Here is a 19776-nt window from a genome sequence, read left to right as displayed (position 1 = left end):
CCCTCTCCCTGCGATGAACGATTGAATCACTCAATCAATCAACTTTGTAAAGTATTAAATCACAAAATTAAGCCAAACGTAAGCACCTCCTTGCCCTGTTTTTAATTCACGTCTAAAACAAACCTTCTCTGCTCAGCCTCCCCAGACATGCCTGTGGGAGTTTTTATGTTGTGTTGCTGTATGTTATTACAGCACTTTAGTCAACTGTGTAGTTTTTAAATGTACTTTATATCAACAGAATCTGGACTAAAGATCATGCTAAAAGATGAGACAACCTTTAAAAAAAAAACTGATGATGGAAAAAAGGGGAGAAGATGAAAAGTCGACGATGGGAACTTTGTTATGGTTTATGTTTACTATCACTTTTCTAAGTTGTCCCGTTTTGCAATGACACATTGTCGGAGAAGGAATTGTAATTACTCATCATTCTTCATGAGACACCCAAAATTTTCCCTTGAAATGCAAATTAAAAACCAGACCCCTTGCCTTAACAAAAAGGGGAAAAAAATGTTTTTAAACAGGCCATGTAATAAATTACTTTCTAGTGGGATTTCACATGATGGTAATGGACCTTATCATTGTATCGTTCCTATTTTACAAAAGTAATTTTTCCAGGATGACCATATACTACTACTACTACTACTAATAATAATAATATTAATAATAATAACAATGATGATGATGATGATGATGATGATGAATCTATCACATCTCATATATCATGTATATCTAATATCTATACATCTATATATTTATATGGATAGAGAGCGAGAGAGAGAGAGAGAGAGAGAGAGAGAGTGAAAGAGAGAGAGAAAGAGAGAGGGGGAGATATTCCACTACCACACCAGGTTTCATGTGGAACTATACTCATCACTATGAATCAGTGACCTCAAGGTATTGGGATGGGATGGGACTAAGAGAAAAAAGGGGTAGGAAACTGAAAGAAGAAACTGATGTAGGATTATATATATAGGGCTCAGAAGCCTCACTGAGGCATGAACGCATCTTTGTGTATCAATAGAAAGGAAAACTCCTCCAAGGTAAGCCCTCTTTTCACACAAAGATTAAAAGTTTGGTCAACTTTATATTGGAAAACACTGCGAAGCGGTTCACTTATAGAAAACCGTGTGTCATATTTCATCTTATTTTAATCAGCGCTGATTTAACAGTATTATTTATTTTCTGTGTGAGTGAATCATGAAAGTGAAGTATTTTGTTGATATGTTTCATTTCACCCATAAAGAAAAGTTTCCACACAGGCATGTGTGGATGATGATCAGCCCAAGATACAGTTCTGCAGTTTGCTGCGTCAAGTTTGGTATTGCGTTAAATGTGATTCTACCAGGCTCGCATTACCGTTTCCTTCAAGGGATATTTGACATGAATGATGAGACAGTGTGGCAACTGGGGGAAAAAGAGAAGAAAAAAAGGCCGCAACGTAGAGGCGGTTTGAGCTTCTGGTTTCTGTCGGTTGAAACAGAAGATTGACAAAGCCTGTAAAAATGTGGCATGGTCATGACATACCACAGTCATTGATGATGTAATATATTGACGGCAGATGAGTCACAAACTCTCCTGAAAATGCCCATAACTGAAACCACGTGGCGCAGTCGCCTTTGACACATGTGTATCAAAACAACCCCCCCAAAGAAAAACCCTATGTGTCACTTTGAGGATGTGGGTTGGTTAATTTAAAAAAAAAAAAAAAAACATCTTGTCACTATTTCTAGCTTTAGTTTCACAACGAAAAAAAGTAATTGTCCCTCAAGTTTCCAAGAAAGATTTTACATGACAAAACGCTACACTTTGCACTGGGCATCACACTTGAGGTCGTGAAGAGCAGAGGGCACAGGACCTACTCAGGCTGTGGCGCTGTCTCCCTTTCAGATGGCTGTTTGGTGGCAGGCTCTCATCCTACACTGCTGTTTGCTGTTGTGCGCGGTGTCGCCCGCTCCCATCTCGCAGAGGAACAAGTACACCGTCAGTTTCAGTCTCACCAGGTCGACCAGAACCCAAGTGCAGCAGCTGAACAGGAAATATGTGAGTGCCCTGTGTGCGAGACCTCCGGCTCACCTCGCTCAGCTTCAGGTCAACGGCGAGGGCCTTTATATAGTCTGTGTTTTATCTCGACAGAAAGAGCAGCAGTTCGGGGACGTACATTTTGAGGACCGAAGTAAGGAGCTGAAGGAGCTGCCTCTGCTCTCCACGGACGTGGAGAGCTGGCTCAACCTGACGGTCAGTGCCTGATTAATAGCTAGAAAACAGTATATTATCAGTATGTTATATTATGATTATATATTATATTATCTTTTTTGTACGGCCTTCCATAAACCCCACCACTTTAGCCTTCTACTAAAAAAGATGCACTGTTGATTTAGATTTTTTTTCCAGAGTAATGGAACAACATTTCTTCCCTCTCTTTGAAATTCAAGAGACAACACGTTCTTGTTAGAAAATACCTGCATACCTTCTTTCGTATATCCTTTAAGAGTTCTTCTGAAGAGAGTTTGATTGCTTGCTTTGGTCACTTTGAATTCAGGAACAGGAGCGACTGAACGCCGCTATGACCGACATGCAAATTTTCTGGAACATGTTGGAACGGAAGAGGCAACAGCTGGAGTTGGAGGGCGAGCATAGCACAGGGCCGGTGAGACACGTGAGCCTACCAGAGAGCATCGCACTCATTCAGCTGGAGCTGCGGGACCTGATGAGCCAAGTCAGCAGCCAGGTAGCCTCCACTTTCACTGCCACAATTCTGACACGTTTCGCTTCAAGGAAGTGATACCCAGGAGGGCTGACGGAGCAGTTTCTGTTTTTTCCCGCAGCTGAGCCGCGTTCGGAGCTCCTGGACAGAGCCGCCTCCCCCGACAGCAGCGGTGCCGCAGCGTCCCCAGGCCAGCTCTGAAAAGGACTGGGACAGCCGTGTGGAGGGTTACATTATTCTGAGGGATCTAGACCTCTACCTCGTCAAGCTAGCGAGAGACTTCCTGGTGCTGGCATTGCAGACCGATGCAAATCAGCACTGAGAAAGAAGGGAAGTCTTAAAAAGACGTCTGTAAGAAGACAAAACAGCCAATAAGACAGTAAAGACAGAATAGATAAATAAGAATGTGGAAATACAACAGCGCCTCATCTTCAGCTTTTATTTATTAGACCTCATTTCAGACAATGTTTGACTGCATGTTAATGTGCTTTTTCTGGGTATTTCCCAGAGTTTCTGTCTTCGCTCTGACTGTAAACCAGCCAGGGGCTAAAGTCAGAAGCAGACAGAGCACTTCCCAACATCCTGTTTTCCTCCCTCAAACCCAAAATCTACCGGACTTTCCCAACATATTATCATTATTATATATATATATATATATATATATATATTTATTTTTTTTTATTTATTTTAAAGTGGTTTGTGTTATTTTGTCTTAAAATCTCAAACTGCTTTTACAAGATATTTTATGATATTATCTATTTAAGTATGTTTGTGTGTGATTTGTATGAATAAAGAGATGAAGCATTTCAAACCTTGATGACTTCATGTTGCTTTTCTTAGAAAATAAAAAAGACGGTAATTAGCGTTAAATTCTTGCAGTTCCAAAGAAACTTTTGTTATGACAGTGATAACATGAGTCAATATGGGATTGTGCTTTTATTGTGAGTATGCCGTGTTGGTGTGTGTGTGTGTGTGTGTGTGTGTGTATGTGTGTGTGTGCATTTGCGCGCGTGTGCTTGTGGTATCATCCTGCTGCCGGCAAATTAAGAAAAGTAACTTCCGAGTCGCAGTCCTCCAGCTCAGCTCATAGGGATCGCTGAGTGCCCAGTTGCTGTCTCTTCATGTGCTGTTGATCTGAGGAGCAGTCTGCACAGTAAAAACAGATGAACGCAGTCAGTTGGCTGCAGTGTACACACACACACACACACACACACACACACACACACACACACACACACACATATATCAAGCACACGTGATGACTCACCACCAGCAGATGTCCTCGTTTGCCCTTGGCCACCTTCACCTCCGAGCCCCTGATGAAATCGATGATTCCCTCCTTGCCCCGCGCCACAGCAAACCTAATGCTACACGGTGAACAGGAAGTCAGGACAAAGACGGGATAAGAATCTGAGAGCTGTTGGTATTGCGCATCACAGCGGAGCTCTCTGCAGTGAGGCGAGGGGGCGCGCTGGTTCACCTGCCCGGGCTGATGTTGACGTAGTTGACTTTCTTGGCCATCAAGGATAGTTTGGTTACCAGTTCAATGGCGTGGCTGCATTGCAGCACAGCGTCACCCTGAAGGGAGGCACGGCTACGTTTAGACGAGAAACAAAAGCAAGGACAATCTGACAAGCAGCTGCGCTCTCAACACGCACCTTCTGCTTGTTGTCTTCACTGGGCATGTGCAGAACAACCATCCCGTCACTGAGCGAGCTCAAAGAAATGCCTGTTTAAGAAATAAAGAATTTGATCACTGCGACATGACCATTTTGACAAAGGATGACATAAGCTATTTTAAGTTAGCTTATCATTTGCCCTCAATAAAAAGAAAGCAAAATTGTGACAAAGAAATAACAGCGCATTGAAGATAACAGTGGGTAAGAAACAAACAAAAACGTTACATCCAGTGCATCACGTAGGTATTAACTGATGAAATCATCATTTTTTTTTGCAGTTTCAGCTATAATCAGCCTTCATAGAGTGCACGATTGCAAAGGAGGAACTTCCTCTCTCGTGCAAAAATAGCAACAATTGACACCACAGGATAAAGGTGTGACAAGCTTCATTCATTGAGTTTATAATGGAAACACTAACGGCAATTGAAAACGCCACTAGGCCGCAAGTTTGACTTCTCGCTGCATATTTGATGGCCAGTGGAGGACAAAACTGCATACTAAAAGAGAAGTTTATAGGAAATCAATGGGAATACAGATGGTGCCATTGATCCCTGTCTGCTGCTAGTTTCAATTGACAACAATTTAATTAACACTGCTGTGATCGATGGCACTAGACTAACCACCTCATGGAAGAGAGCGTCCATTTAGTTTGCAGTGCCCACTAGCTGATGGAATAACATTGCATGGTGCCACTCATCAGTTTATCTTTGGGCCTAGATTGATGTCTTTTGTGGCAGATTGGCTGAAAAAAACACATCCTTTCAGGACGTTTGAAGCTCATTAACGTGTCCCACTTTGCACTTTGCACATCCTGGAAACCTGCACAGAGACGGCGCAGGACTGAAGAAATGAATCCACTTTTACCTCTTAGCGCGGCGTAATCAAACCTCTGCTTGATTTTGGTCCTGTCCACCAGCACGGCAAAGGTGTTGGTGAGCAGCAGCTGGCGAGGCCGAGGTTTGAACCCCCTCCGGTCGTACTTGATAACAGGAACGCCGTACTGAAAACCACCAAGCGCATCATGAAGAATTTTTCCACACGTCCACACAAAAGTTTCCAGAAATCCTACCTGAACTTTGTCATTTCCGAGGGTCTGGGCCACCTTAAGATTGATCTGCTCACGCTCTATCAGAAGCAACAGAGAAACCTTGGTTGATTCTGTGTTTCCAGGCACAATTTCATCATTCAGCACAGAGGTAACAGATGCATGTATCAGCACATACCCAGCCTGGAGTCCAGGAACAGCCTCCCAACACTCTGTGGGTAGCTGTCTTTCTGATCCTTGAAGATCTCACTGGCTGTGACCTTCAGCTGCATCTAGAGAAACAGAAGAACAGATTACACAGGAAACCGGCCGATGAAAAGATCTGCTTCATCGTTTCTTCTTCTTCGGACCACATACCTGCTTCTTCCACTCAGGCTGGACTCTCTTGCAGTACGTCGCCACCATGTTTCTCATTTGCAGCCTCCGCAGGTGCTCCGATGCCTGCAGGTCACGGTGGGATTGAGTGTGGCTTTGCAAAGATGAGTTTCTACCCACGTTTGTTTAACATCCGTCTTTACCTCGATGCACAAAGGCGGAGGTATCGGCCAGCTTTTGTCCAAAACACTTTTGGGAAGGTTTTTCCGAAGGCTTTTGAGGAAGGAGCAACGCACATGATCCAAGAAGTAGGCATTCTCAGGGCAGTACTCCTCATGTCGGTAGATGAAGCCTTTAATCAAACTAAAGAAGCAGGATGGATGGAAAGACATGGAGGATACCGTGCTTGCAAAATGTAATTGCAAAAATACACACATGCACGCACAAACAAACACGGGAAGGGTGACAAAAAGACTGAGAAGCACCTGCGAATCAAGTCAGCCGCTTGTCGACGCCTCCTCGCCTTCCTTCGCCCCTTCATCCCTCGCCATGCAGACTGGATCACTATGACTATTAATACAAACACATCAGACAGCAAGATTGGAAAGCTTTACCATGTAAACACAGAAAATATCAGCATGTAACTCAAAACACACAAGTAAAAATTGAGGATCACTGGAGGATTCAGCTTAGTTCAGTTTAGTCGGGAACTTAACTGGCACCAAAATCAAGTTTATTGGGAAATGTTATTACGGGTTAAGTGAAATACAATCACAATATTCTGGAAAAAAATGCAATAATTACTGACAAAAATTGGAATTGTTTGAGAGTTATTGCAGTAGGATGTGTAATGACCTGCATGTCGGATGCGTTGGTACTTGGATCTCTCCCTGTAACCCCTCCAGGAGGTCTGCAGGGCCAAAGCTAGAAAACAACCAGTGTTGCAGGTAACATGTTAGAAAGCAATGCACCAAGGTTCTTGCTTTGTTTGACAATTTTAAAAAATAAGAGCCAAGCTTTTCTATGGTGTAATTTAGAAGGACTCAAAAAGGCCATCTTCTTTCATCACTTACCTATATCAGGCTTTTTGGCTTCTAGGGCATCCTCAGTGTTGAAGAGAGTTTTAGGGAAGCAAATGAAGATCTTGGACCTATAGGGAGAAGACTTGATGACACGCACGTTGCCAAGCCCTCTCCTCTCTCCCCTCTAACAGCCACTCACCTTCCCAGTTTGTACTCCTCCGGCTTGTAGCCCAGGTGGTTGACCAGAGTCGAGACACCGTCCGCGAGGCTGCCGCGCCAGTTTGGCCAAGTGTCCGGACAGAGGGGCTTATACCTGAGATTGGATGAGCATTTTTTTTCTTTACTAACACGAGACACGACACAGACAGTTGAACACTTTTATTCAGACAGTAAAACTGCCGGAGACAGGGGGCGCCACCTCTGCAGGAAGGCTTCAAAGCGTCGTCTGTAGGCGAAGCCGGCTCTCCGGACCCTCAGGTTTTCCATGAGGCCCAGGTACTTCACCTGGTGTCTGACCAGAACTTCATCAAATGTGCCTGCAGGGGGAGAGTCTGTTTGTTTGTTTTTTCATTTCTCTTAGAAATTCTTCATTTTCGAAGACGTACCTGGCTGCTTGGCCTCATTGGGTTTGATGCAGCGAACGTACGACGGCTCTTTAGACATGAGGATCTCCATGAGTTTCATCAGACTGTTTTTAAATTGAGTGGCCGCCTGGGGATCAGGTATGACACGTTTAGAAACCAGACAAGCAATTTTATTTTTTGTTTTTTTGTTTGTTTTTTTCATTAGAGAGAAGAATGGAAAGTAGGGAATGGGTAGCGGTGAGGGTGAGGCCTCACCATCTCTGGGCGTTTCTGGTCGACCACTTCCTCTCTACAGAAGCACTGCCTCACGATCTGATTGTCAGACTGGCACATGACCTGAGCAGAGACCAAACCACAGCACACAACCACAAGTTTTATTTCAAACTCACATTTCAGCAAGCTGTGGCCAGACTCTGGTTGTGCGTAGCTCACCTCAATGAGGTTTCTGTTGAGCAGATCGTTGTTCTTGTCAAGAAAACCTGTGGGAGAGAAACAAAAACAAACGGAGCTCTGCTTGTCATCTCAACAACGTTTATTTCCAAGCTTTATGAATCACTTTTCGTAAGACAAATATGATGCACAACAGCCTAAGCAAATTTTGTGAATGCACACCATTGTACAACTTCAAGATACATTATCCTTGCTCTATTTTTGTTGCTTTGACATTTAGGTTTTGTTTTGTGTCCTGAGGGGAGAGAGGTTTGGCACCTGTGATCTACTGATAAATTACATCTTACCATTGACATTATAATTGACCTCTCCAGCATAATGCAGCAGCCTGAACTCCTCCCTGCTCATCACCCTGCGGGTTTTTCCATTTGCGAGCTTATGGCTGAAAGACATAGAACAGCGCATTGTAAGCTTTTCCTGCTGAGGAAGAAGCCACAAGTGAAAATAAAAGCAGACACAAGAGAAATATATTACGTGACAAAATGCGGGTGGTTGCCCAACGTGTCTTCCAATTTTTCCAAAAAGGAAACGTCGCAGGTCTCGCCGGGTCTCAGGCACTCTTCATTCTGCAATTATTGGTGCAATTTGTTTTTATTTTTTTGTCTTTGTCTGTGACAGCACTGTTGCCCTGCGCTGATAAAAACGCATCTTGCATACCAGAATGGAGATGATGCCTTTATGCTTCTCCTCTATCAGGTCACAGATGATTTTGTTGTCAAAGTACTTCACCGTCTCCCACTGAGAAACCACATTTGGCAGAGAAAATTTGTTAGGAGCGAAATGATAAATATTAATGAATGCCGCCTATGACTTATAATTTATTTGTTGACGCTAGCAAAGGACTCACAGCGATCCCCTCTGTCTCGTACTCCTCCTGCTCAGACTTCAGGGTGAGCTCGATGAACAGCTGCTGGAGCTTCTCGTTGCAGTAGTTGATGCAGAACTGCTCAAAACTATGCACAAAATATCAATAATGCAATAAGTTCAACAAACACTTTACAATAAATTTACCTGCAGATACGCACACTGGATATTGAACGATTTCCATGTCATGTGATTATATGACATAATTACAAAGTGCTGCATGCATCTTTTCATTTTATAAATGTAATAAAGTAATACAAATATTAACCTCAATGGGAGTGGGACGAAAGCAATTGTGATTCAAAAAGATTTATAGTCAAAATTCATAAATCATAAACCATACTAAATATATTTAAAACATAACATAACAGAATAGAAGAAACCTTTGCAACCGTTTAACATTTCAATACTTTTCAGTGTTAGTTTTACCAAGCAGCCTTGCAACCTGCAAGCAGTTGTCACTGATACCTGTTGTGATGCAGGACTTCAAAGCCATAGATATCAAGAAGCCCGATAACCATAGAGCTCTTTGTGCTGCGGTGGAGTTCATCCTGCGTTACAGAGACAAACAGGGTATTACCAAATTCACCTTGTGATTTCAGTTTTTTTTTTGTCACATTTGATCTGAGGCTTCACCTTGGGGGCCAGGGACTGGTTGATCTTCTCCACCAACCACGTGAACGTCCGACTGTACATGGCCTTGGCCAGGGTGTCACGGGATGACACCGCCTGCTCGAAACTGAGCGCACTGACCATCTGTGAACGCAGAGAGAACAGAACAAAAGTCACAATCTGCAAAGGGGAACATTTATTTTTATTTTTTTAAAGTGCATGAGCAAGGAGGAAGAGTCACCTCCTCCCCCTTGGCAGTGAGCTTCTTGTGTGTGAGTGCCTCCCCGAGGGCACAGCCATCAACAGCCAGCAGCTGCAAAACAACAACACATCTGTTCTCAGCCGAGCCTCCTCGCAAGATTGGGCGCATATTTGAACATCAGGCAATACTAGCGGGACTGTTCTGACCTTTGCTAGATTGTTTATCTGAGGCTCTGTGGTGATATAAGTTTCTCCTTCCTCGCCTTCGCCAAACTGAGCGTTTCCCAGATGGAGGACGCCGGCGATGATATTCAGTAAACTCTGAGGTCGGACACAGGGGAAACAGTGAGCACTTTCTGGAGAAAACATCTGCTGTTTTGGCTTTTAGGGGAACATACAGAGAATAATAATAATATTATTGTTATTAATATATTAGCTAAAATTTCATCAAAGAATCACAGGGAAGCTGGAGCGCAGCAAGAAGGGGCTGTTTTGGACAATAATTAAAATTGCCCAGTCGACAAAATTTGCTTCACTGGAATCAGCGTTTATTCATGCACAGTTACTACGAGCATGTTTATCATAATGTTATGTATCATTTCACAACATTTCACAGAAGATGATCTTGGAAAGGAGGGACTGGGCAGATTTAACAATATTTCTTTCATAACATAGCTTCCAAGTTCACAGTAGATGTAGAAATAAATGCAAAAACAACAATGTGTGTGGCAACGTTCAGTCAGTCACACAGTAGATTGCAACTGACCTGTACTTCCTCCTCTGTGAAGCCAATAACAGACAGAGCCGTCATCACTGCTTTCCAATTATTCTTGTCACTGACAGAGCTGAGTCTGGGACAGTTCCCCTGATAAATAAACAAACGTTGTTCTTAAGCAGATTGTATCATAGCACTGACAACAATTCCTTCATCAGCACTACAGCACCTTGACCAGATACTGGTATTTCTGAGGGTTTCTCTCCAGGTCCAGAGAGAGGAGCAGGTCGTTGTCTGCTCCATCCAGAAGCTGATAGAAGATGTGGAAGTTCCTCTCCCCCTGGTTTTGGTGCACCACCCGTGATTTCTCCAACAGGTAGTTCAGGATGTGACCGCCCACTGGAGCGCCCTGGGAGAGGTTACAGGAAAAGCGGTACTTTTATTTTTTCTTAGTTTTATTTTTTTTTCATTTTATATTATATTTATACTTTATATTTAGATTATATGTTATATTTAGATGTTCTTTTTTAGAAATGCAACTACATGAAATGCTGTTATCAGGGTGTTTTAAACAAATAATTTCTTCACAGTGCATGAAGGCAAGGAGGGAGTATTTACCCTGAAATCAAACTGAATGTCCATGTACTTTCCAAATCGGCTGGAGTTGTCATTCCGGAATGTTTTGGCATTGCCAAAAGCCTTGAATAGAAAGAAGACAATGAGAATAAGAAAACAACCTGATTTAAAAAGTAAAAAAAACACTAAAAAACATTCTACCAACCTCCAGGACAGGGTTGGACTGCAGCAGGCAGTCCCTGAGTGAAGCCATGCGGTCGTTAGTCGGGCATGTAACGGCGTAATAGAGAAGGATCTTCTTTGAGGCCTCCGTTTTACCCGCTCCACTCTCGCCAGATATCAGAATGCACTGGTCCTTCCTCTCTGTCCGCATGGCTCGGTAAGTGTTGTCTGACAGGGCGTAGCTAAGGAGGAGCACAGGTGCAGCTTCAGCATCAGACAGTGCACTGCTGACAGAGTAACTGCCAAAATACAAATGCTGAAAGGGACACAAAGTTTGGATAACTGCATGCGCTGAACTGAAAATAAAATAGTTCAGTCCATGAAAGTTACTTAAATCACATAAAGAATATGAGAAAACACAGACATTATATTAGTGAAAAAGTCTGATGAATCACATTACATAATAATAAGAAATAATTTGATGTTTGATGTAGACCACTGACAGCAAAAGACTGGTGGGAATAAATATCTGAGGGTATGTGAGGCAACTCACATGTGTGGTGATATCTCATAGAAGCTGACCCCTCGGTAGCGCTCCATCTGCTGTTTGGAGTAAATCCCCAGCTCTTTGTAAGGGTTCACTGACACCAGCACAGAGCCAATGTATGTCTGAGCCAAAACATGAAAACAACACATTCAAACTTCCTCACACCAACTGTGCTTGTTTTGCAAAAATAATATGGAGAGAACTGGCTTCGTTACATAGATGAGGTTTTCCCTGAAGCGCCGGCGGAGGTTCTCTATAAATGCTGCCTCGCTGTTGTGGTTCTCCAGCAAGACAAAGTCCTGCACGCCGACCCTGTCCCGGGCTGTCAGTGCGCTCTCCATCACCAGCCGCACTCTCCCCTCAATATCCACTTCCTGCGGGAGAAAAGGAGAAAAAGTGAAAAAAAAAAAGAAAAAAAAGTATGATCACTGCAAAGAAAAAAAGATGCTGGCCTTGCACGTAAATCTCCAACTAAATGCAATTACCAGTAAAAGCCAGCAGAGGGAGCACACAGCCTTTCTTCCAACTGAGGCCCTCTTTTTCAACTCATAATACCTTTGGCTGGATGCTATTTTACGCTGCATAAAATGTTGTGCTGCAAACCCCAACTTGAGAGGAGAAACCATATAAAAGTCAGGAGTCATCTTTAAAATTTAAATGCAGCCTCAATCACCAGCCATGAAGCCAAAACAGCGCTCAGTCAGCGCCGCTAACATTCCCACAGGGACTCGCCAAGACTGAAAACAAGGAAGGCATTCAAGGAATTCAAACGATAAACAGACAGGATGAGGTCTAAATGCTATTTAATGTTAAGAGTGTTACGGCGAGAGTGTGTTCAGTGAACACAGCTCGGCAGCACCAGACAGGATTTAGCCACATCCACTGTGTGTGTCTGTGTGTGTGTGTGTGTGTGTGTGTGTGTGTGTGTGTGTGTGTGTGTGTGTGTGTGTGTGTGTGTGTATACATGTCAACCCTGTCGTGACGACAAGCATCGCAACGAGGGGACAAAATACTCATCAGTCAGAAGATAAAGCCTACAGTGAGATATTAGACACAGGCATTGTTGAGTGTGCACGTCACACACAAACACACACACACAAACACACGGGCGGGCGCGCACACACAGAGACAAAACATCAGCAGTTCATACTTACAGATAAACAACCGAGAATGCAATTCAGATTGGAGTGGATAATCCACCCCAGTTAAAGCAGCCCCACCATCTGATAGAGTTAGAGGGAAGACTCTGCTGCGGTTTCTTTCATATTGCAAAAAACAAAAGTGGAAGCAAAGTGGAACAAAGAAGACTGACTTCCAAAAGGACTTCTGTTTTCCTTGACGGCAAGAAACTCCCAAGGGTCTCATTTGGTCGGTGGTCGGCCAGCAAAAGGCCGTTATCTCCGAGCCATGAAAGCAGGAAAATCATTAGAAAAAAAGAAAACACACACACACACAAAAACAAACAAAAGGACAACGGTGGAATGGAGCCAAGCTGTGTGAGCAACGGAAATTGTCTTGGCGCTTCCACTGCAGGAACTCCTCTCTGCTTCACCTTAGAGCATTGTTCTAAGCTCCCCTGCAGGTGGACTTCCTACATACAGTACATGCAGCCCAGTCACATTTTCCAAAGGATGCAAGTGAGGAATGTGAGGGTCAGGTTCAGGACAGGCACACTCTGAATGTTTCAAGGTTGGACTTCAGCAGCTGTATGTCTCTCCGTCCAACAACGAGGCAGTTGGTTTTAGCACTAAAAGGTCCCATATTATCGTTACTCTCAATACTTTTGTTACTTTAACTGTGTTTTCTAGCATGTGTCCCTGCCAGGCAGAAAGAAAAGTCTGTCTTGTGCTTCTTCTGCTTTGCCTCCTATTATGAAAGTGTGTGCTACACACACACGCAACAGAAATCAGTCCTTTGTGATGTCATAAAGGGCAAGGCCAGGTGACACATATCTCTCCTCAGTTAGTGGAAATGGCCTCAGCCAGGGGTTGCTCCACCCTCTGAGCGCAACCACTTCAGGAGAGTCAAGATCTGAAAATTCAACAAAACTATGAACTTCCTGCGAGCCCGTAATTATCCAGTTTAGTTTTGAGGATGGTGCCGTGATAGTGGAGGCGGGGCCACTTTTTTGCATCTTTGCACTTGTGTGTTCAGTGAACACATGGCCGATGTCAACAACCAGCCGTGTGTGGCTCTGAGCTGCAACAGACTGCCGTCGACCTGACATTTGGCCCTCCGCACCCTCCTTCCTTCAGCCAGCGAGAATCCAAACATCTGCACTGGTCTCCGGGCTTCTGACTCCCTGCGCAGCAAATTACAAAGCCAACAACACAGCAACACAGCACGCATTGTTTTCGACCTAGTCATGGGTTGGAACTCTATTTAATTCTGTCCCAGCACTTTTATCACCACAACTGCAATGGGTTGGGGTTAGGTGGGCGGGGTGTTCATCTAATGTTGACTTTCAAAACACAGGGAAGCCGTGGTGCAGGAAGAAGCTGGTTGTGTGTTGACAGTGGATGAATATATAAAGAGCTACAGGTCAGGGACGGAGATTTCACCAGGACACAATGTGATCCTTTGTCAGCGAGCTGCCCTGAGGCTTCCAGCGGTTGATTTAATGCTTCATGGAGGATTTGACGTGAGGGAAGGAGGGAAAAAAAAGTTGCAGGTTTTCAAGTGCAGCAGCGGTGACAGCCAGCAGCCCAGCGGTGGGACTTGGCTCCGGGCCGCATGACTAAGCTCTGCTGGGCCCACTCCGCTGGAATTGTCTTCCTTATAAGGAGTGCCCCACCACTCTGTCCCAGGGCTAACTGCTCCGGTACCACAGCTGCCACTCTGCCGTGGAGGTGGCAGTAATGAATAAAGTGGAAAAACAGCAAAGTTCCGCCCACGCCCCCCTGCGGGACTGGGCGAGCGAAAGCTCAGACTAAAAGCCGAACTCACACCCGGGTGAAAAAAACCCAGAAGAAACTGTGAAGCTTTTCAGTTCTGGTTGTAACCTCGAGGGGTGAAAGCTGTCAGAAACGTCATTGGTAAAAACTCATGTGCGCGACACACACACACACACACACACACTGAGCTTGCATTTAGCGCTGAACAAAGAGCATCCCGGCCGCCAGGTTCTTACCCTGCCTTGGTACCTCATCCTGGACCGCCGCCGCCCCTCCTTCCGTGTTGAACTGAGCCTTTAACTGGATCTTGTCATCCGTTTCGCCTGCAGGGCGACAGGATAAGCTCACTCGCTCCCCACCTTCACCTCACTCACTTCCCCCACACCCCCTTCCTCCACTTTTGCACAGCCTTCGTCTGCCTCTCCTTCGTCTTTCGTCGCCCTTCCTGGCTCCCCTGGCGAGAGCAAAGCATTCGCGCTCGGGTCCCAAAAATACCAGCAGCCTCGCTTGTTTATACCTTCAATTCATCTTCCCCCTAGCACAGGTCAACTGAGCGTCTGCCTCTCTGAGAGTCCCTTTCCTCCCCCCAGCCCTCCCTCCAGAAGGCAGGAACTCCTCTCACACGTCACACGAGTGGGAGAGAAAAAAGAAAAAAGTCAAAGGAAATAAGGCTTCTGGATAACTCAAGGAAAAAACGGACAGAGCAAGCCGGAGCGGAGAGAGAGGGTTTGGAAAATGTTGCTAAGAGCCCCCACACTGGGAACATGTAATCATTGTGTGCGCTGTATAAAAAAAAAGGAGGAGAGAGGGAAAAAATATCACATGACGAGATCTCAGTGCATTCTTTCTTTCATTCCCTCCCTGTTAGGTTTGCTCCCTCCCTTTTTCTCTCCCACAAGCTGGGACAGATTCACATGGGATGGGAGTTATGGAGGTGTTCTACCAGCGAGGCCCCCCCCCCTCCCAGTCTCTCTGCGGCTCTCCCTGACTGTTAACGGCTCGCCCTGCGCTGTCACTACACAGGAAACTTCAGTACGCAACCACTAAACTGGCATTTTCGGACCCCCCGCCTCTCTTATGCTCTCCTGTTTGACACATTTCTTTTGGGAGAGCTCAGCTCCCCTCTGAAAGAGAACAGCACCTCCTCTGGTCTCCTTCCTCAGAGTCTCTCCTCTCACCCTGTTTCACCTTTCTGGCTCTGTCCACGCCCGCGCCCGCTTTGCCAGCATCATCAAACATCCAAAGCCGAGGAATCTGAGAAATGTTGCCCAGCTGGCAAATGCTTCATCCTTTATGTAAGGATCAGCTTATCTCTGCATGTATTTATCGGAATGAGGGGGTAACATGTGCGTTACTTCATACATCAGCCTTATTCATCAAACTGTTGCCATATTTTAAAGAGCTCCTATCACTCAAAACCTCATTTTCCGCCTTCACTCGGCTTCTTTACTTTATATGGCAAACAGTTTACTCTGAGTTTTCCTTTGGCCTCCTTCGCTCAGCAAACACACTGCATTCCAAAAGAATGCACTTCATTTACAAGGAAGGGTAAAAACACAAATCTGTATCATAATGAGCACAAAGACTTGTGCAACCTTGTACAATAAGCTGACAGTTGATCAAAGAGGCCGGTGACAGCAGAATGGTCAGTATTGTCGGGTTCCACTATCAAAATCAAACAGTGATCCAGGAAGTATCCGAACAACAAACTACGCAGCCAGCTCCTTTGGGTATTTTGGCTTTCAAACTTTCTCATGAGAAACAATGCATACCAAATAAATGGAATGATTTCTACAGCATGAACTGCATTACTTACATAAATGTTTTTATTGACTTCATATGTGCTTTTGCATTATACATGATTTTTGGATAATTTCATACAATGTTTTTGAATTACTTTTTCCCACTTAGTAGTTCAAACAAGCCTTCCTTTTAAAATTGTAATCTGTAATCTGTCTCTAATTATTTTCAATTGTCAGCTACTGCCTTGGGATTTCCCCTTCCAGTGTGCAAGAATAAATGAGTGATTAGTCAGAGCAGAGAATAGAACCAAAAGAAAACCTTCGATAAGATTAGGGAAGCCTCAGAGGACCTTGGGGGGGCCTGGCAACTTGTTGGCCTGACACACAAAGACAGACACGCAGTTTGTGGCAGGGCTGTGGCTGCAATAAAAGCCAAGTACCGTCTTAAAATATTGATGGAGCATCTGATTAGTTCCTCACCTATGAAGCTGAACATTTGTGTGTCATATGTACGCGAAGCTCATGCAATGTTTGACCAGGCATCTCTATGACCAGCAGGAAAATCACTCACTGACGTAAACAAGACTCTTGACTGCCTCAGACGTGTCACAGGGGCTCTGCCTCTCAGAGGGAAACTTTCTTAGCAGCTCCTTCCTTTAATAACACAGCTGCTACTGTCACATGGGCAAAACAGCACGGCAGGCAAAGGCATAAATGACCAGTAGTGGCCACGATTACTTCATATGGCAAAAATGTGTTTGTCCGTGTAATAGACTCCTGAGTCATCAGAGGGAACAGACTGTTCGAAGGTTATAATAACACATCTCTGACATAACCTGGCCAATTAAACATTTCCCAAAATCCCCCGTCCTGTATTTTCATCTGGCAAAGAGCCCATAGAAGAGCAGGAGAGTGGCGTAAGATGAGAGACGAGAGACGTCACCACTCTTGTACTGGTTAATTAAACTCTTAACAAAACTTCTTACAAGTGAAGCACAAACATCTTCAGTGCTACCATTTGTTCTGCTTTTAATGTGAAAATCTCATGGATTATTGAAGCATCAACACTTGTTTCATCAACATCAGGTTTGGTGGCTCTTCTCTGGTGTTCAAGGCTGTGCCGCAACTGCTGCTCGCAGCTTTGCCACAACTAAAAGGACTCTTATTGGTTCATCACTGCAACGAGTGACTAAAAGCACATGTCATGGGGTCGGGGGTGGGGAGTTGGGGGGGGGGGGGGTTGACAAGTAACACTTTTTTTGCCTTTTCTTTGAAGGGCATCCATGACATGCCACGTTCAACCACACGCATGTGAAAAACATTAGCGAGGTCTACATATGGTATCTCACCTCTGCACACATGAGATGTCTGGCACATGCTCACTGCTAGTGGAATCAAAAATCCACCAATCAGGCCAACCAGGGAGCAACGTCACTGTGGAGAACATCCCAAACCTCTGAGCCTACACCATGTGTCCCCCTGCATTATTTTGTAGCAGAGAATTTTTTTTTTCTCCAAAGGGTTCCTATCTTTGTCTAGCAGTTCCTGTAAGAGGGATTTCCTTTTTGGCTGCTTCCTGGTGTTTAGAGTCTTTCCTCGCAACCTACTGTATGGTTAGTTCTGACGTGAGGAACATGTTTTAGTCTTCAGTAGGTGCACAAGGTGATTACACAGTTTGCTCGTAAAGGCAGTTTAAAAGATAGGATGAGTTTTTGGAGCTGGACTTGGATTTTCACCCTCAGCCTGACTTCAGTTAGCCATAATTGCATTAGAAGTTCTGAAAAATATTTCTGAACATCCTTTTTTTTTTTTTTAAAAGATTAAACAGATCCCAGGGATCCCAACACAGCCTCACCATCATAAACTTTGAGATGTGTTTGAGTCTGTTTTTCCTCATCATGAGTTTAAATAGCCAACGTTTTCCAATCCATTATCACAGTGAATCACAGAGGAATGATGACTTACTTGGGAGGGTTCTAAAATGGGTTGTTCTATTTTTCTTCCTTTCCTTCTCTTTCTCTTTTCACACACACACACACACACACACACACACACACACACACACACACACACACACACACACACAGTAAAAATGGTAAATGAAGAAATTAAGTGAACAAATGAATAAAATATTTGTGTAACCTAAGTTCAGATATGTTCACTGAACCCCTGGCGGAGATGCCGTATTAAGCTAATTGTCTGTATGGCTGAGCACCTTCAGCACCCATCTGTTGTCCCTTTCACCTCCACCACCCGTGCCTCCTCACCTCCAGATCAATGCTGCACCACAAGCAGCAGCGACAAAATGAGAAGTGCACAATCGAGACAAAGAGACTACTGTGTACGCTGGAGTTTCATGAAACAAAAAACAAAACAAAACAAAATGCTTTATACTGAAGGTTTAGCGAAGCCTAGGTTACTTGGAGAATTTGTTTCAGCAGAAAGGAGAGACACAGGACTATGAAGGGGAATGAAACTATATGTAAGTTTGACGGTGCATAACACTAAATTATAGGAAGGCTTAGGGCTCTGCCTTGTGGTTGTAGTATTAACTACACTCAACTCATGCCTATACTCATGCCTTTTATATAACGAGAATCCAGGCTGCAGTTAACAAACAGGAAAAGATAAAAGGTGATTTATAATTTTTTTGAAACCGTCTCCAATTATTCTGATGCTTCTATTTGTTTTGTTGTTGTTTTTTATTTGAATATCATGGCATGTTTACATCAGCATCATCCAGCACTATAATTTGACAAACACCCATTAACATATAACATATAAATACTGTTGTGCATGCAAATGTAAATCACACGCAGCCTAATGTAAAGGTGACATTAAAACACTCACCTTGCCCTGATCACAGTCCTGACTGCACTGATTGTCCAGGTCCAAGTGCTGCTTGGAACTAGAGCAGTGACAGTGAGCGGCTCACACCTTCTCCCATGTCCTCCTCCTCCAGCAGGACAGCGCTGGTGGCTCATATGACCTGAGGATGAAGCTCAGTATGGACACACAACGTCAGCAGATGGGCTGACTGACTTTTCCCCCAAGCCCAGACTTTTACTCATTAAAGCTAAAAAACATCCGAAAACCAGCTGGTTTAAATAGTACAAGCGGCCAACCCTCGGAGAAAAAAAATCCTTCGAAAATAAGAGCTTCTTATTTTTATGAGGTTTCATGTCGTTATTAATCCGCTAGGGGGCGACACGGTTGAAGTTGATGCAGCGCGCACGGTAATCTGATATGATGCTGATGGCAGACGGCGGGCTGCTGATGTTTGTGAGGGCTGAATGGAGGCGAGCTGTCTACTGTGAACTTTCACTGGCAGTGCAAGACGGCTGCTGCTCACATTACACAGCTGTCTACGTGTCTCCAAACAAAAAAGTCCTAATCTGGCAAGACAGCTGGATCGCTCACATATCAAGTTGGAATTCTTTCAGGATGTGAATTGATCGCATGATTTGGCCTACTAGGTTATGGCAAATGTTTTTCTTTGCTTTGAAGCTTTGGGGAAACAAACAAACAAACAAACCTCTTCAGATCCTTCTACACGAAGACACATTTATTAACCCAATTAAATTAAAGAAATAAACAAGTATTTACAGTGACAACTAGATCAATTCACATAATATGTAAGATTGATTAATAGTTAATAATTTAT

The 19776-nt window shown here is 44.1% G+C and overlaps 2 protein-coding genes across 2 annotated transcripts; one reads left to right on the top strand and one right to left on the bottom strand.

Moving 5' to 3' along the window:
- The first annotated feature begins 1754 nt into the window (after positions 1 to 1754).
- Positions 1755 to 3515, top strand: LOC142884627 (uncharacterized). The gene is made up of 4 exons (XM_076020402.1): positions 1755 to 2040; positions 2134 to 2235; positions 2540 to 2728; positions 2826 to 3515. The coding sequence occupies exons 1-4, from the start codon at positions 1888 to 1890 to the stop codon at positions 3024 to 3026; spliced, it is 645 nt and encodes a 214-aa protein (XP_075876517.1). The 5' UTR covers positions 1755 to 1887; the 3' UTR covers positions 3027 to 3515.
- Positions 3130 to 15190, bottom strand: LOC142884626 (unconventional myosin-Ic-like). Its single transcript, XM_076020401.1, has 32 exons — positions 14607 to 15190; positions 11692 to 11850; positions 11483 to 11598; positions 10973 to 11171; positions 10810 to 10890; positions 10421 to 10600; positions 10243 to 10341; positions 9684 to 9797; positions 9517 to 9588; positions 9300 to 9419; positions 9132 to 9214; positions 8647 to 8752; positions 8457 to 8537; positions 8274 to 8365; positions 8087 to 8181; positions 7782 to 7828; positions 7605 to 7685; positions 7371 to 7476; positions 7184 to 7301; positions 6965 to 7078; positions 6817 to 6893; positions 6599 to 6667; positions 6229 to 6313; positions 5947 to 6106; positions 5786 to 5869; positions 5607 to 5700; positions 5453 to 5508; positions 5248 to 5383; positions 4363 to 4433; positions 4185 to 4282; positions 3972 to 4071; positions 3130 to 3850 (listed from the first exon to the last, which is right to left on the bottom strand). Exons 1-32 carry the CDS (start codon positions 14622 to 14624, stop codon positions 3824 to 3826), a joined length of 3138 nt encoding a protein of 1045 aa, XP_075876516.1. The 5' UTR covers positions 14625 to 15190; the 3' UTR covers positions 3130 to 3823.
- Between the last annotated feature and the right edge of the window lie 4586 nt (positions 15191 to 19776).

The sequence above is a fragment of the Nelusetta ayraudi genome, unplaced genomic scaffold, assembly GCF_046127955.1.
Source record: "Nelusetta ayraudi isolate G7.1 ecotype Tasmania unplaced genomic scaffold, CSIRO-AGI_Nayr_v1 ptg000011l, whole genome shotgun sequence".
Lineage (NCBI taxonomy): Eukaryota > Metazoa > Chordata > Actinopteri > Tetraodontiformes > Monacanthidae > Nelusetta > Nelusetta ayraudi.
The sequence above is the reverse complement of the archived record's forward strand: the minus strand, read 5'-3'. Positions and strand labels throughout refer to the sequence as shown.

Bases quoted from the DNA above. Each gene is read 5' to 3' on its own strand.
- LOC142884626 (XM_076020401.1), bottom strand. The intron at 8,182-8,273 runs GTAATATATTTC...TATGTCTTTCAG, and splicing joins AACCACCCGCATTTTGTCAC to CCATAAGCTCGCAAATGGAA. The intron at 6,107-6,228 runs GTGCTTCTCAGT...CTGCTTCTTTAG, and splicing joins GCGGCTGACTTGATTCGCAG to TTTGATTAAAGGCTTCATCT.
- LOC142884627 (XM_076020402.1), top strand. From the start codon at position 1,888: ATGGCTGTTTGGTGGCAGGCTCTCATCCTACACTGCTGTTTGCTGTTG. The intron at 2,041-2,133 runs GTGAGTGCCCTG...TTATCTCGACAG, and splicing joins AGCAGCTGAACAGGAAATAT to AAAGAGCAGCAGTTCGGGGA. The intron at 2,236-2,539 runs GTCAGTGCCTGA...CTTTGAATTCAG, and splicing joins AGAGCTGGCTCAACCTGACG to GAACAGGAGCGACTGAACGC.